General features: G+C 41.9%; 1 protein-coding gene across 9 annotated transcripts in view; it reads left to right on the top strand.

The window, feature by feature from the left end:
• shank3a (SH3 and multiple ankyrin repeat domains 3a) overlaps window positions 1-18229 on the top strand; it is a 185891-nt gene that overhangs the window by 105857 nt on the left and 61805 nt on the right. For all 9 annotated transcript variants that reach the window (XR_008828931.1, XR_008828932.1, XM_056388345.1 and 6 more), the window contains 5 exons: window positions 3877-3954; window positions 4433-4499; window positions 5480-5709; window positions 5932-6101; window positions 15000-15181. Coding sequence is in view for 7 of the 9 variants with exons in the window: in XM_056388345.1 (XP_056244320.1) it covers window positions 3877-3954; window positions 4433-4499; window positions 5480-5709; window positions 5932-6101; window positions 15000-15181 (727 nt within the window). In the remaining 2 variants the exon portion in view is untranslated. The remainder of the gene's footprint in view (window positions 1-3876; window positions 3955-4432; window positions 4500-5479; window positions 5710-5931; window positions 6102-14999; window positions 15182-18229) is intronic.

Here is an 18229-nt window from a genome sequence, read left to right as displayed (position 1 = left end):
TCTCACAGACACAAAAAGAAAGAAAAAAACTCATACATAAGTCACACACACTCGTCGCCCATCCAGACCACTGTACTGGGAGAGTGTGTGTGACATGTATATTATATTGTATATATAACTTGTTGACATGCAGAATGGTTTGTGAGAGGTTGGACCTCTGCCTCTGTGGTTCTCACACTATGCTATTTTTTATTTTTAAATTTTTTGAATAATGTATTGTCAAAAATATCATGCACAAAAAGTGCACTTTAGTTTATGTATGATCTGAAATGTCTTTCTCAGTGTTTCTTGGTGAATGCGCTTTTTTGAGCTCTGTTTTTGTTAAGGGTCTTTGTTGAGATAGAGCTTTACAGTATGTAGCCCATTTCATTTAAAATGCATGTTTAAAAAACCAACATAGAGTGTCTTAGTAAGGTGTTGGGTGTCACCAGAACAGCTTCACTGCTCCTTGGAGTTGATTTTACAAATCTCTGAATTCTACTAGAGGGATGGAACACAATTCTTTCAAAAGTTATTCCCTCATTCGGTGTTTTGATGATGGTGGATGTCGCCCAAAAGGTGTAAAATTTAGTTCTGGCCACTGTAAAGGCCATACCATATGATTCACATGATTTCATACTGATCGACCATTCAGTGACCCTTCATATCCTATGGATAGGGCTGTCAACGTGTCTCTCCTATCTGTCTGTCTGTATTTCCAATAGAAAATACTAATGCTGCAGGGACTAACAGAGTCATCATACCAGTGTGATTGCATGCATCAAAGGGTTAAATTGATCATTTATGAAGCGCTTTAGAGGACATTTAAAAATAATGAGGTATATATTGTGAATGGCGATAGCCTACAATATTGCAATATTATTTATAGGCGTTATCATCCAACCCTACTAGCAAATGAAAGTGAGGACTCCTGGAATGGTTTCCTTAATGACTTCCTATAGGAATCCTTGGAGAGAAGAGCAAGACAGATGGCCCACACTGTAATTGGCCTCCATGTGTGCATGTCTGTGTATACTATGTGTCTGTGCAAATGAGTATGGAAAGTCATTAAATAGCAAAAACTCAGCAGTTGAGGTTCTCAAACCTTCATTCATTTGATTATTTAAAAAGGCAATATATTTGCATCAATACAGGACAGACACAACAAGGTTAACATACATAGAAATTCGAGTGTGCCACATGGGTTCTCACAGTGCGAAATGTCTCATTGAAGTAACAAATATTGATGTGGTTACTTTTTCTATTCTTTTTCCTTGTAACATGTTGACTGTTACTCTTCTACATTTATGTAACAACCCTCTCCAACCTCTGTGTATTCTTCATGATTCCTTTCTTCAAAACGCATACATTATGTTAGCTTCTCACATTTTGTTTTAAATTACTTTGACAGTGGTGATCATTGTGACTCTTTACACTTAAAAGTGTGTGTACGTTTGTGTTTTTATAACTTTGTGTGTATGTACGCACGTGGCTGTGCATGAAACTGCATAATGTATGGGTGATTAGAAATTAGCTAAGCTAACAGCCGTAGGCGTTCATCTATATGGGTTTTTAGCTGTTTTAGACCCTTAATGGTTGTAAAGGCTATTAGCAGCAAGAGTAATCATGCATTATTCATAACACCTGCTACATTTACAAATACCCCCATGTCTTCACCATCTATGTTTACATGAGGTTTACAGGTTTATGCAGGATTTCTGTGTTCCAGTTGACACTATAGTCATTATACACCCTGCTCAGGTCAGCGCAGTCAGACAGTGACCACATAGCTGCCATCTATGTGTTTTACCAGAGCAGGGTGCTCCACTGCATTAGTGTCAGCTTAATACAGTAATATATGTGGGGGCCATCAGGTATACCCAGCTTGATGAGTAAAACCACATGGACGTTATTAACTGAACCACATGTTCAGTCGATCTGTGCATGTGTGTCCCTGAATGTGTGACTCAATGTTGACGGGAGACACTAGAGTCATTGTGCTGATTGTAGAGCAAGGCTAGTTGTGTTAATTCTGCTCCGTGTTAAATTACATATCGACCCTCAGCCAGCCAGTACATGGACACATAACCCTCTCTCTCAATCTATGATTGGGCTTTTTTTGCCAGAGGCGCCTGTGCTCATTTACACATAATATATATGGTGATATTCTGAGACACGAGACTGAATGTATAGTTGTGAACTAATGCAGATGTCTGTTTTAGTTGTGATGTGTTTATTCTATCAACTCATTGTAGCCTCTGTTTTTATACACATATAGTTTTTTTTTAGTTATAAGTTAGCCATTGCTTTGCTGACAGAATATACATTGAATACCTTTTATAATAACCATTGTCTTACTACACTCACTTGCACACTTTCATGGCATGTTTGGGCATGTTTGTAAAGACTGTCCATCTCTATGTTTTTCATTGATTCTTTTTACTGCTCCTTCCTGGTGTTTACTGTAATTAAAATATGTATCTCTGTAGAAACAAGGGCTGGATAGTATGAGCAAAAATTTTTTATGGGGATATAAATTGAAGCTAGGAGAGTAAGAATGTATATCGGAATGTATTTTTAACCACAAGGTTACTTGGATGCAGAACAAAACTCTCAGAAAGTTCAATCAAAGTTACATAAGAGTTATACCTTACAGTGGATGTGCTGCCACAGTTGCAATGTTGAAATGTATTGTGTTCAAAGTTAAGAGATTATTTTTGCAGAGCAGATGGTGTGTATGTATCTGTGTGTTCTGTGCTCTCGGCTACACTGCATCACTGCATCTCTTACCATAAAGACAGCTACTAGTAGTCAGTGACTCAAGCAAACATGTCTGTGTTGTGATTTTTAAAAGCGTGCACCTCATGGAACTGGCTTGCCACAAATTCATGTTTAGCTTGGCTACTCATTTTCCACAAGAGGGAGATGTTAGCTGCTAGGTAACTTTTCTTCGCATGCATCATTAGTGAAGACATCAGTTTGTATCAGTAGCACAAATGTACGTATATATTCACGATGCACTTAAATATTTGCTTGAATTATTTTGTATATTTGCATATAATTCTGCATCTTCATTTTGATAGTATCGTGTAGGAGAATGGGGGTTACATAAAAATAAATATTTTTCTAATTTCTTCAGTCTAATCATAGCAATGCAAAGGCAGTCAGTAGTCACTTCTAGTAGAACATTGCTGTTAAAAACAGAGTATCCATGCTTGAATAAGGATTTCCTTTCAGTGACTCATCGTGAAATATCAAATTAATCCTCTGAACCTTCATCCGTGTTGTTTTACCCTGCCACTGGAGCTTTATCTGTCGGAGTCATTCTCAAACAAACGTCATACTCCCAGGCGCGTTTCTTTTGGAGGTGATCAAAGAGGTTGCTTATAATGCTGCCTCTGGCAACAACTGTCGCACTGCTCAGCCTGCTAATTGTAATCCACTTGACCAAACCACGATAGTATATACATATATATATATATATATATATATATATATCATCTATATAAATATATATAATTTATATATATAAATATATATAAATGGTCTGTCAGTGATACTACCATTAATAGCTGCACTGGTTAAGTAAGTTGATTTGATACTTTGGGGGACTTTATCTGTTGTGACCTTTAATATCTCATCTATACTGATGCAGCATAGCTAAATCCATTTCATGGCACATGGCTGATACTTTGTAAACCACCCACCTCTAATAGAGAGACCAATTAGAACCTTGGAAATGGCACCCTCGGGACTTCCATACATCATTGTGTGTGTTTGTGTGTGTGTGTGTCCATGCATTTGTTTGTGTGTATATGTTGTTGCATACCGTGAAATCAAATACAATGACATTTAAAACTCCTAGCCAAACACATAAATCTTTGTGTTGTCATTCAGGATAGCTGTGCACGAGTTCTCCTGTTCCGGGGGGCCAATAAAGAGATAAAGAACTACAACAGCCAGACCGCCTTTCAGGTATGTATGGTATCCCAGAATCACTGTGTGTTAGATTGTGTATTATCATACCTTTCATCTTTGAGATGTCAGAGCTGAATGGATTGAATGACTAGCCCTTGGCCTAATGCTCCTACATTGAATATGTTGATTGCTATTAAAAACTTCAGCAGAATAACAGCTCTGAGTTGTGGCCTGTGTCTGAATTCCAGCCCTTCTGATTGATGAAGTCCGTGGGAAATTGACAGATTTCCCATGCAGATCTAAGTTAATTTGTTTGTGTGGTCCACACAGCGCCCAGAACACTTCGACACACACAGATTTTACACATCCTCTCCCACAAAGCGCTAAATGTGTAAAATATTTATTACGAGAGAGAGAGAGAGAAAAAAAAGCAAAATTTATCGTTTTTACATTCACTTATTTCTATGAGTTTTTTGTTCTTAATAACATTTTTTCTGTTTCCTTGCTTGTACTCCTGTCTTCTCTCCACCTCCAGGTGGCTATTATCGCAGGAAACTTTGATCTGGCTGAAATCATAAAGGTCCACAAAACATCAGATGTTGGTAAGTTGATACCAGTGGTAGTATATCACCAGGCTCCCTCAGTGTTTCATTGGTTTAAATGTGAATGTGGTGTCAGGGAGACATCAGATTGAAGAATGGCCGGGCATAGACAGTGGAGAAGTTCAAGGACAGTGATTACAGGTTGAATATAGAGGTGTGGGGGAATGGAGATGGAAATGTGAGGGATGTGGGGAACATTTCAGGTGTTTTATTGGATCCCTATTGAGTCGAGCAGTTTCTCTGTGACATGAACATACAGGAAAACTCTGCCATCTAGTGTTAACAGGATGTAATACCCTTCTTTTTAGATGGTGAAATAATGTTTTATTCTGTAGTATTTTATTCCTTTTAACTATAAACAGATTAAAAAGGGGAATCACATATAATTTGTGGAATGCATGGTTCACTCATTCTAAATTTTACCACTCCATACTTCACACAGCCAATGTGCGGCTAATGTGTGTGTGAACCTAAACACTCATAGTTAATTATTTTTGCACACTGACATTTTTCATGATAAGAATATTTAATTAACAGCTACAATAAAAATCAATTTTTTTCATTATCAATGACCTTAAACAGTTTTTCCTATTCTGTTTTCGGTTCTTAATTCTTCAGTGGTCGATATTAAAATATGCAAACTGATAAGACTGATAAAGCACTACCTTGGTTTAAGTCTAAGATTTTGCTGCAGAACCATCAGTACCAGATCCAATGGTCATACGATGCTTTGTGTAAAAGTCTGCATATAGTTTATATCTGCATAAAGACATTACAAATAGAAATCACAGCCTACTGTCAGACTGGTGTGAGCTGGAAACAAGCTTTAACAAGCACATTTCATTGACCTTGAGATCTGTACAGTTGCATTATTTCCCCATCCCAGAATTCTGTTCATTATGCTTTCTGCAGTTGCTTCATATGATATGGTGAGTCTGTAAAGAGGTGCCATAGACCTGCATATATCTTTCTCCTCTCAGTGCCTTTCAGGGAGACCCCCTCTTACACCAACCGTCGACGTGTGATGCCTGGTCCCTTGCCCTCGCCACGATCATTGCTCCGCTCTGCGAGTGACAACAATCTGAACGGGGACCATGATCACATCCACAGTCAGGCCCCCCGAGAAATTCGCGGCCGTCAGGGTCACTCTCCTGTCCCCTCACTGCGCAGTCTACCAGCTCTTGGGCAGCAACACAGCAGCCTTGGAGAGGTGAGGTGGAGCCACTGAATTTCAATCAGTGTGTGCACATTTAAGCATGAAGCTGTGAGCAGAGGAAACTACTGTTGGAAAAAAAAAAGGAGGAAAATAATTTGACTTAGTCCGATTGATATCACCCCTTTGTATTGTATTTGGTCCATATGTTACATAGAGACGACTGAAATGGTATACACAATACATATGATACTTGTCTCTTCCTCTGCTCTATGTCAGAGCCGTCACGGTGAGATCCCTGACAGCAGTCTCCAGAGTACCGGCAGCTCCAGATCCTCTCATTCCCGCTCGCCTTCACTACATCACATGCATGATGACGACAAGCCGATTCCCAGGAGGTCCCACAGCCATGGCTACCCCCATGGACACGGCCCTCGTGGAAGACTCAGGTCTGTAAGATTTGCTTTGACCTCAGCTCAACGTCATATGTTATTTCTAGTGATTATTCAACTTAATAAAGTTTTATAGAGAGCTTCATAAATAAGCAAATTGTCTCCCTCCTGCTCCTAACTCATGTCTCACACCAGCTAGTCTCAGCAGTTAGTCGTTTTTATTAGATAGTCTGTGATTGGCCTCGTGATTACACACATACTTCGATATTTAAACCTAATTTTAAAAAGCAAAAAAAGCCCCATGTGTTATGTTTGAGTCACTTGTTAGTCACCAGGCAGCATTCTGCATCTTAGACCATCTGCTACCGTCTGCCACTGGTGATAAACATGACATAACATCAGTCAGTGCAGAATCTTGTTTATTTATTGATATCAATCCCAGGCACATATGAAAGTCGTTTTCATGTTGAAAATGCACTTGCAACCTGTTCGAAAAAAAGTCACCTATATAAAGCATAAACTGGGAACTGAACATGAAAATGTATGTTTTATGAAAATACATTGGAATCAGATTTTTAGTGGCAGATTTAAACACTGATCAGTAAGAGGTATTTTATAATTGCATTTGGTGGAGCTGTTGTGACCCGTGCTCTTGTCAGGGTTTGAGTGCAATGATCAGTGCCAAGGTTACTATAAGAAGCTATGCAGAAATGCAGGATTTGCCCTGCTAGCAGGACAGAGGGCAGATAACATGCTTCAAATCTGTGTGTCTGTTTGTATGTGTTTTGACGTGTATGTATGCCCACATGCACACAGCTGTGTGCACGGGTGCCTTCACAGTTCAGAGATAGACAGATGGAAAGGGGCTAATAATGATCACCATGGGGACTAATTGGAGACTGCCAAGCTGTGAGTGTGTGTGTGTGTGTGTGTGTGTGTGTGTGTGTGTGTGTGTGTGTGTGTGTCAGTTTGTGTAAGAGAGATTGAGAGACAGTGGATACATTCTGAAATTAGAGCTATGAGTAATGTCATTGGATGGGCCACTCAGTTCAAAACAGCTTGTCAGTCGATTGATACATAAATCCACAGATGTAGTTGTGCTGCTGGGTGCTGGAACAAATCTCCTCACTTGTACACTGAACCATTAGAGGAACTGCACAGTAAACTAGGGCCCTGATCACATCTTGAAGCAAAAGATTGAAGTGGTTTAGTGACACTTGGTTTGTTATGCTTTTTATTATGATCATATGTCAGAGCAAGATCACCTACGTACGGCACACATCTAATGTGATTCCGCAGTGTGTGGATGCCTCCCTCTCTGTGTGTATGTGTGAAACAGTCTGACGGGGGAATTGCATTAGAGACACAACGCCAGCCGTACTCCCCTCTCCTCTAATACTCTCCTGTCACTTTACTCTATCCATCAAAGACTCTCTCTCTCTCTCTTTCTCTCTCTCTCTCTCTCTCTCTCTCTCTCTCTCTCTCTCTCTCTGTCTCTCTTGCTCTCAGTTTCTACCTTTCATTCTGTCCTTCACAAACACACACACACTCATAAACACGTACACACAGAGCCATTAATCTAAGGTTTGCCGCCAGAGAGCAGTCAACATCCTTTATTACATCATGTAACTTGGACATATCACACAGGATAGAAACTAAAGCTGTGAAGTGTTCAATCTGAAATTGAATTATATGAAGTGAATTTGGTTCATTAATAAATTCAGACTGCAGTGTTAAACCGCCCTCCTCTCTCTGTCATGTGTGCCTTGACAGTAAGTGCATCTTCCTCTGCCACATCTGGCATTACATTCGCATGAATGCTCACTGACAGAGATACCTGTTATGTTCTTATTTGTACAAGGTCGATTAGAGTGTGAAGAAAGGGAAAAGGATAGAGGACAGCAGGTTTAGTATGTCCACTGTGTCCTGGCCTAAATGGCCTTCTGTACACAGGGAGTTGAGACCTTGTTCCTCTGTGCGCATTACCCTTACACCAAGTATTAAAGTGAGGTGAATGTATAAAAAGCCCAAAATGAGCAGCTGGTCTCCATGGCCAGAACCTGCACCCAAGTGAGACTGATGCTGTCCTTGAATATTTTCTCTCTAATATTTCTTCCTCCCCTTCTCTGTTTCTCTCTCTGACCTTCTGTTTATGCCCATGGTAACTCTAGAGGCATCATGGGTACCAGGGGAGTGTGAAATTAGCTTGGCCGGTCAACAGCCCGCCCAACGGCAGACTCCAGCAAGTTCCTGTGGAACTCACCATCACTTCCTCCTGCTTGGACGTGTGCTGTACTGTCAGGGTTCAATAGTTTGGCCTGCCTTCAGCAGAAAGTTTAGATGGAGACAATCGAGAGGATACAGATAGGTCAGAGTGGCTTATTAAGACTAAATCAAGACAGAATAACAAAGTTCACCAAGGCAGGTTAAAGCATAGAAGTGTGGGTAATAATCACTTTAACTAATGCAGTTGACAATATAAGACATTACCTTGGGTGAAAATATGATAATATGGCAGAATTTTATATAGAATGAAGAAAATTCAGAGGTTTATTGGTTATGTAACATGATGTGCAGTCAATGCAAAGTAATGAGTGATCATCGAGAGGACACTGTACATCTAAAAACCTAGTCATCAGTCTTGGTTTGGACGAAAAGCTCTCAAGAAGAAGAAGATATCAACTTTTATCTTTTCCATTTCAAGTGTGTCGCTCCTGTTTTAGTTTTTCCTACAACAGTACAGAAACACATTTTACATTTTCAACCAACTTCCTTTGTAGTTGTCATGGTGAAGTGAGTGTTTTGCCAGTTTTTATTAGGTAAAAACCATTATCATATGCCCTCTGACTGGTTAAGATCAGAAATGGACATGTGAGGTTTTTCGAAGAGTCAAATTTACTAAAACATCGGCAGCAGAGGTTCTGTCAAATACCCACCCAGGCCACTGTTTGGAAATAATATTTGAATGTCAGGATACACTCCTGCTGCCCTTTATCTGAAAAGTGTGGGAGGAGACTTGGACACAGGGGACCGAATCCTCGTTTCAAAAGAAGATTCAGTCACACAACATTCTGACTCATGTTGGCATGTAAGATTGTTGTGGTAGCTGGAGGTGAGCACGAAGCTGTTATTAACTGCTGTTGTGCTGTTTGATGACCCCTGATGTGATTTATACGGGCAAAAAACCCAAACAAGAGGCGTCATGTTCCCTTCGCCTTTTCATTTTTGTTAGTTGCTGTTCTCCTCACCTCTTTTTACCTTCTATCCTTCCCTCTTTCTTTACATTAGTCACACCAGTGGCTGTTGGTGTGTAGATTATCCATGCTGTCTTAACACAGCCAAAGGGCTGAGGTACACAGAGAAAAAGGAGGACAGGGATAGGGTGGAAGAGAAGCAGGAGATGCAGAGTTGAGCTTCTTCTGCCTCACCTGTGGAGAATTCACATCAAAGGAGGACACAGGGGAGTGGTATTGATCTGTGCAAATCATAATTCTTATCGGAGGGTGATGCTGTGATTCTGATCCATTTGGCTTTTTAGCTTCTGTCTTTGTTTAATACACTGATGTTATCTGCACAGGTCTGGCCACACACAATAAATCAACAGTACAGTCATGTCATGAAGAAGAGAAGCCTTTACAAGGACTTACAATATGTAAAACTGATTGTAAGTCTTGATCAAAATCAGAATCCATCAAACAGCGTGGATGTGGTTTAATAAATAGTGCAGCCACCTCACCACCAAACATGGTGAAGGCCAGTAACTGCAGGCAAAGAACTGTAACATGGCAGTACCGCAGGTGCCTTATCTACTCTTCAGCATCTTCTGCCACTCATTCTGGTCCAGGTCATGGTAGCAGTCTGATAACCATGTTAGGCCCGATGTCCTTCTTTCCACTCATATCCTCCAGCTCTTCCTGGGGGATTCCAAGGCATTCCCAGGCCAGATTTGATACGTAATCCCTCCAGCAGGTTCTGGGTTTTGCCCTGGGGTTTCCTCCAGTTTGATGTGCCCATGAAGTTTTGCTCTGAGTGCCTTCTGCATATCTAAACCCTTCACCTCATCCCTGAGGGTTAGCCCAGAAACCTTGCGAAAGAAGCTAATTTTGCCGTCTTGTATCCATGATCTCCGTCTTTCTGTCAGTCCCCAGAGCTCATGGCCATAGGTGAAGATTGGAGCGTTTATCAACTGAGGGCCTGACCCTCAGGGTTAGTTCCCTTTTACTACGACAGTCTACTACCTACACCACTGCAGGTGCCAAATGGGTAGACCTGTCAATCTCCCATGCTTACTTACCCACACTTGTGAACAAGACCACAAGATATTTAAATTCTGTAATTTCAATTGGGAGTGAATTGTTTGACTCTCTTACAGCTACATTCAGTGAAGGATGTTCTCAGGGCACGGCCCTGTCTCCCCATATTCCCTCCACACACCCACAACACACCCTGAAAAACTGTTAGCCAGATGAGCTAAGTGGTTTGTTTATCTGAGCCTCCTCCCCTTTCTCAGATCGAGGTAAAGTTTAGAGTTATGTTCTGATCACAGCAATTGCCCCTCTCTTCTAATTTCGCTTAATGGTGAAGTCTCTGTGAATCATAAGCTTTCTGTGTACAAACAGATTGCTGTTCAAGACCTCGAAACGTTCTGTTCAATGAGCAGATACCGCATTCTAGTTCCTCCTTGATAGCCATAAACACTCCCACATTGGGCAATCATTCAAGTGCAGCAAAGCAAGGACAGACTGATGATCATTAGGATGCAAAGTGTGACGCTGATTATGACTGAGTTTATAATGGGCTCATCTCACCTTAGGGAGCTGGGCTATTTGAGGAAAAAGCCATTTACCTGAGACAGCAAGGCAGTCATGTGAGGAAAGGCTACAGTGAAGCTGCTTAGTTTGATAGCATCTGTGAAAATGGCATTTAATGGCATTTGCAGTTGCATCTTCAGAGTTATGTAGGCAGTTCATAGATTTTGACATCCAAACTGAAGCAGCGAGATTAATTATTGAGCTGTTCAAATGTTAACCTGTCTGGCTCATTGATCCTAATCAAGTATCTGATCGCTGGCATGCCCAAATTATTGGCTCTAAGACTTCTGATAAGGGCCACTTATCTGGAATAATCTAAATTTTGATCCAGTCTTGAAAACACAGATGAAGAGGTCAAAAGGCACATAACAAATAAGACGCAAGCGTTTGCTCGTGATTTGGCACAAAATTCACTTGTTTACTTTGTGCAACTAATTTTTGTGTCTTGTTTTATCTGATATCCCTTTATTTATATGAAAATAAAACATGGGAGAGATGACTGAAATGTGTGAGATGACATTAGCCAATCAACCATGTAATTTAAGGCAAAGTATTTATGACAGATTGACTGCTTCAGTGTTGGCGACAGCAAGGGCTATGAGGCATTTTCGGGTTTGCCATCTGTCTGCTGGTCCATCTCGATTTTCTGAATGCAGTATTTCAGTAACGCCTTCAGGGAATTCATTCAAATTGGGTACAAACAATCAGTTGTACTCAAGGGTGAACTGATAAGATTTTGTAAGGCAAAGGTCAAAGTTCAAGGTCACAGTGACCTCGCCTGTCTTGTGAGTGCAGTTAATCAGGAACGCCCAGAGAGAATTTCATTACGTCTGGCACAAACATTCACTTGGACTCGAGGATGAACTGGTTACAATTTGGTGGTGAAAGGTTGATGTCACTGTGACATCATAATGTTCTGTAAAAATTCCTTTGGCCATTATTTAATGCTGTAACTCAAGAAGGGGAGATTGTGACCATATTTCTTGCAACTTGGCTGGTTGGCGGAGTTATACAGCCGCGAGGCGGTAATTCTAGCCTTTCCTTTTATTGACAGTTGCCATCGTTACAGAGGCATGGCTGGTGTCCTAGGAAACGATGGAGTTTTTGTAATAGACTGCATTAGAACTTTGTGTATATGTGTGTACTTGTGTGTGCATGTAATGGATCCTACAACTGTATCCTGTAAAAGACACTCTTAATGAAGCACAGTGAAAGAGACGAGAAAAAAAAAGCTTTTGTGTCGAAAATGCAGCATGATTTTGCATACGGTGAATCATATCATCATGCAATCTAAAGCCACACAATACACATTAGATGTCTAAATCATTTGTTACTCATGGGAAAAACACAAACCCCATTTGGAAATAAAATTGATATAATGATCTATTCATACATCCAGGATCCAAAAGTAACACGTGAACAACAAAACAAAATAGGTATGAAACCTTTTCAAACATATTCAGACATACACCTGGAAAAACACTGAGTATTTGTCATGTCCCACTTGAAAAATTAGAAATTAAAAATCCTTTAAAAGTTTTATAAAGCCTCCTGGTCAATACTACAATAAAGAGGGGTCTGCTCTTTGTTCTCATTCGGTTTAATTTGGAAGTGACTGCACACAGGTTTCTGCTTGACTCTTCTGGTGGTCTGTTAAACTGTGGTACAGCCAGAGAGGATATGAAATCATGTAGAAGTGAAATCGAAGATAGTACCAAAAGAAACTCATGGGCTCACCATAATAGTAATGTTTGCCTAATGCCTTTTCAGAGGCATGGAAATGCATTAAACATAAAACATTAAGATGACATTAAAATAGCATTTTAAAACAATTAAAACTAATTAAAATAAATAAAAAATATTTGAATAAGTCATAAAAATGTATTTTCTAGTGAGAAATAGTAAAATCTTAAATTGTTGGAATGTTAAATTGCAGTTGACAATTATGGCTTCATCCCGTAAAACCCCACCCTTCTGTCTGACACATAGATAACATGTGTCAACGTGACCATCATCAGCTTGGCTTCAGGGAGCTGCTGGGGTCAGGCTTTGTGCATAACTTCACAGTGGGTGTATGGGGTGGCAAAGGTGTGTGGGTGGAGGAGACAGATCTGAGTCATTGAAATAGATATCCTTAAGAGATCTAATTTTTTGGCTGTCTGTGTCACTTTGACATAGCCTCATCTCCTTACTTCTCCAACCCTCCATCCCCACCGCTTTGTGTGCTGCTGATGTTCAGTGCCGGGGCTCAGACATTAACATGCGGCAGCCATCCCGGCCCCTCAGTCCCTGTGGTAATTGGAAAGCCATCAGCAAGCCGTTGTTTCGATGAAGAGGGGGACAGAGAAAGAGAGACTGGGTGAGGTGAGGAGAGCAAGAAAAGCAATAGAGAGTTGGGGGGAGAGAGAGACAAACAAGGCTTAAAATGAGGAAGGGGGAGACAGAAGGATGGAGAAAGAAGGGGAAAGGGCATGGGAAGCTGGAATCAGGTGAATGAAAGAATGAAGGCTATGAAGTGACTGATACAATGTGCTGGGGGAGGAATGGCAGGAGACTGAAAGAGGTAGATAGACAGGTGTTTAGAGATTTCAGGTCACTTGTTACAATAAATGAACAGGGAATTTGTCTATATCTGTAATACACATAAAATCACTCTCAAGCAAATCCCAGATCAGATAAACATGATGATCATATATATATATATATATATATATATATATATATATATATATATATATATATATATATATATATATATATATATACATATTGTGTTTTTTGATTTTGCTTGAAAGAAAGCTTTGACAATACAAGCAGCAGAATGATGCTGAATGCAACTTACACAGCGGTGGCAATGTAGTGATGAATGAAGACTAGGCGGAGCTCTGCTGCTACTGTATTAGAATTCACCACCAGAGAGAGAGAGAAGGAGAGAGAGAGAGAGTGAAGATGCAATGCGAAGAAATGTTAAAAAGGAGAGGGACAAGAAGGTGAAATGGAAGCAAGAGAATGAAAGAGAGAAGGAGGGAATTCAAGGCAAAGGGAAAGAGGGAGGAGCGACAATTAAACCAAATGGGCTGGAGCTTTTTGCCCCCCGCCCCACTGCACACCAGCATGCACACTCACACACACAGATACGCACATACACATACTCTCACAGCCTGCCTCAGGGAGCCATGGTGCATGCACGCTCGCAGGCAGACAGGCAGGGGGAGATCAATCGTGCTATGGGTCTAGTGTGTGTATGTGTATGTCAGCGATGTGTTAGCAACATGCTGGTAGTGGCGTATGCCATGCTAGCGGAGGTGCAATGTTAGCGGGAGTGGGGGGGGCTGTCTGTGTATGTGCTTGTGCGCACGGCTAGAATGCACATAGAGGGCTTGTGGTGTGTGAGTGTGAGCGAGCCGTCAAAGGGGAGGGGAGCCACGGAGCGCAGCAGCAGCAGCAGCAGCATTGTCAGAGTGTGTGTGAGCGAGTGTGTGTGTGTGAGGGGTGGAGGGGAGAGGAAAGGCAGACGCGGCGGGACTCCCGGGAGAAGGAGCGGGAGTTGGGGAGCAGACCCAGCCTCTCTCCTCCACAGCAGGAGAACCAGGACCCAAGGACGAGGCAGGATCTGTAGCCCAGCCTGGAGCAGCTGGAACTGGTGTGACATGGGGGATCTCTGTCCATCTCTGGTGGGGGTTACTGCTGGAGCCCCAACTCAGGATGTGTTTGACTAAGAGGGGCTTACAGACGGATCTGAGAGACCCACACAGAGAAGAAAACAGTGCAGTCCCTCTTACCGTTAATTATTTCTGCTTCTACCTCGGTTTGGATGCAGGGGAGAGGGGAGAGATAGAAGAGAGAGAGGGTAAAAGGGAGCAAGAAGGATATTGTCTGTGCTATTAAGGAAGGAAGAGAGGGAATAAGAAGAGGGGGGGTGGTTGGGAGGAGTGTACTCTCCTCTCATGACTCTCCCATGGAACACTGATTGTTGACTGTTGATCGGCAGGCACCGGGACTTGTTTATGAATCCCTCCCTGGCCACCATAACAACCAGGGGGAGCCACCAGGTTGCTGTCCCGCTGACGACCATGTCGGTGACCACAGGCTTCAGCTACCAGCTCCCTGGAATCACCACAGTAACATATGTGTTTGTTTACAGCCCCGGCTCAGTGCAGCGAGACCCAAGCCCCCCTCATCACACCCCTCCAGCGCTGACGGGCCCCCGCGGGCCCAAACGGAAACTGTATAGTGCTGTCCCAGGACGTACCTTCATCGTGGTCAAGCCCTACACACCACAAGGGGAGGGAGAGATCCAACTCAACCGTGGAGAGAGGGTCAAAGGTAGGTTGTCTACTATCATTTGTGGTAGTACAGATCTTATCCCCTCGCTTAACCTACTACTGTATCTACTACTTTGTGACACTTCTGCCTCTATTCTGTATTTCATAGCATGTCAGCAACTCTCTCTCTCATTCCCGCTAGTGATGTTTAAGATCTCCTGTGAAGTCCATGGCTACATGTAGCTTGCATGACCGTCAGCTGAGTTGGGTTCGTTGCAGAATAAAAAAGCAGACATTCCTATGCTCTCATACTTCTCAGATCCGAGGCACACCATTACTTCACTATGTTTTTCGCTGCAAAGCAGTTATGTAATCTCTCAACCTGGAAGTCATTTCAGTGTCGTTTGAGCTTGACATTGTGAATTATCATTTCATTCACTCTGTAAATGTGCTCTTCTCTGCTTTACACAGAGGTGCCGTGGCTTCGCTTTCATGTGTTTGTGTGTGTGCTTTTGTCTCCATCCATGCTTCACTCAAGACTATGACTGTAATGACGTAGAAGGTAAACTCCATAATATTCTTCTCACCCTGTATATCTCCCGTATATCTCAGTATGGCAACCCTACACCTGCAGTGTAGCAGTTAGTTCTTGGCCCTGTTTGAATCCACTTGAAATGTGTTTACAATCTCAGTATAAATCTGTGATTACTTCAAGGAGAGGGCATGCAAATTCAAACAGGTCCTGTGTGCTTTTCGTCATTGGTATGCGGACCACTGTCCTTCCCTCTCTGTGAGAGTGCTTCTCCCCGAACGTACAACTGCTCTACTCCCTCCTCTTATCACCTGTCCACAGACACCCAGCACCACATTGACCCCACACCCTACATCCTGTCACGTCACTTACATCACCATGGATCAAACCCACATTAGCTTAATGGAAACAGTTCCCTCATGTCCTCAGAAAGGCTGGGGAGAGAGGGCGGCCACACTCATGCTGAGACCTCTCATGTTCCATTCAAATCTACAGAAGTACAGGAAGTACAGATCAAGGGTCAATTTAGAATTTCTATTTGGATTTTGTGCAAGCAATCACAACACACACATGCACACACACACACACACACACACACACACACACACACACACACACACGCACACACACTCTTATCTCTTACTCCCTCTTTCTCATTCAGTAGCAAACAACACACAAACAGTAGTCTAAACCCACTGACAAGACACCTTCTCTCTGCCTGGTTGGATACTGACATATTCCCACCCTTTCCTAGATGTTTTCTGTCTTCCAGCATCTCCGTCCTTACACACCCCTACCAGCAGACCTCCTCCTGTATGTTTTGATGCCTCTTCTTTACAGTACTATGTCTGTTTTATGGAAACACTGCTGTCATTTCCACAGGAATTACTAAAACAGGCGATAAACAGTTCAGACTTATGCTTTTGCCAAACAAAACTGAATGACACGACATTGTCTGAAACTGTGATGCATACTGATGTTGACACAAATGTTATCAGAAATGTGATGACTCAACAGCAGCCAGTACGCCTCCATCTACTGAATGGATCTGCTGTCACTGGCTTTTCTGTCGGTTCAGCCGAATCCATAACCCTGCCACTAATGTGAACACAGTGTTTTGCCGTTCTTTCATGTTGGCCATGCAGGAAACAAGCGTACGGTCGCATGGCTGCCAGCACCATGGCCCAGCCAAGTAAACCATCTGGCTCTGTTATGCAACACTGACCATCGTAACTATTACTGTGTTGCATTCACTATGCTTCTGTAGTCTTGGGATATGAACTGAGAAATACATTACTGATGTCCACTGGTTGGCTGCCTGGGCAGTTCAGATTCTATGTAAAGTATTTGTTGTGGGAACCAAGTTCTGTTTAGTGCATTTTACGTAGCCCTAGGAGGGAGTGACCAGCCCTCCTAGGGCACAGAGAGGCTAGGCTCAAGAAGCCACTTCCTTTAGGGATGGATGACCCTTGGTTTGATACATAATGCATTCCATCTAATCTGCATTCATAAATGGATGAGTTGCTAATAGTAATAGGACTCATTTGCAATGGAGGGCAGGAGGAGGTAAGGCAAGTCAAAGAGAAGGAAAAAGATAGGAGGATTTATTTCTTTATCTTTTCCCATCTCATCCTCCTGATAAAGGAGACAAACAAATCAGAACCATCTGCACCTTCAGGGATGCTGATTAAGGTCAATACTAGTTTACGTGTGTGCGTATGTGAATGTGCATGTATGTGAAGTAAATATAGCATTGTTTGTGCTCTGAAGGTATCTCTGGTACCACTTTTGATTACAAACATGTTGATGTGCCAGTTATAGTGAGTTAATCAGCCTCTTTACCACCCCAACCCCCGAAAACACAACCACACACACACACGCACACACACCTGAGGATACTTATACACTCATCTGTTTCCTCCTGTTAATGTTCTAACACACTTCTTAATCACCAGCGATACCAGAGGAGCATCTTTATGATGAGATCAGACTGGGTAAATCTCACTAAGTCATCTGTCTGTCTGTGTTCGTGAGTGTTTCTGTGTGTGTGTGTGTGTGTGTGTGTGTGTGTGTGTGTGTGTGTGTGTGTGCCCCTGTGTTTGTGTGTGTGCGCGTGTGTGTGTCTTAGCATCCATGCTTACCCATGTAAGCATCTGTATCTGTTCATTAGCTTGATGTTAGTAGGACCAACCAGTGGCCTGTTGAGGCAGGGAATATTGTATGCTGTACAAGGAGAGTATGTCACACATATCACATGTGTAGCTTAATAAAGACCATTATTTTGTTTTATTGAGAGACGTGCTGTAGCCCCCAGCAGTAGACTGTAGCACATTCCTGGTGAAGTGTGTGTGTAGCTCAGCCTATATGAATGTAAGATTGTTGAAAACATAAAAATTGCACTATATAATGATTTCTTGTTTTTCTACTTTTTGTAGTAAAGGATGACTACCTGGATTCAGAGGGTAAATATAGCAGAACGTTATAGTAATAATTCCTGTAGCACTGTTTTACATAATACCCACAGCTAAACTAGCTGGTTCTCAACCCTATCATGTCACTTTACTAATACATTTGTCT

This window comes from Seriola aureovittata, chromosome 10 (assembly GCF_021018895.1).
Source record: "Seriola aureovittata isolate HTS-2021-v1 ecotype China chromosome 10, ASM2101889v1, whole genome shotgun sequence".
NCBI classification, from domain to species: Eukaryota; Metazoa; Chordata; class Actinopteri; order Carangiformes; family Carangidae; genus Seriola; species Seriola aureovittata.
This window is presented reverse-complemented; position numbering and strand designations above follow the sequence as displayed.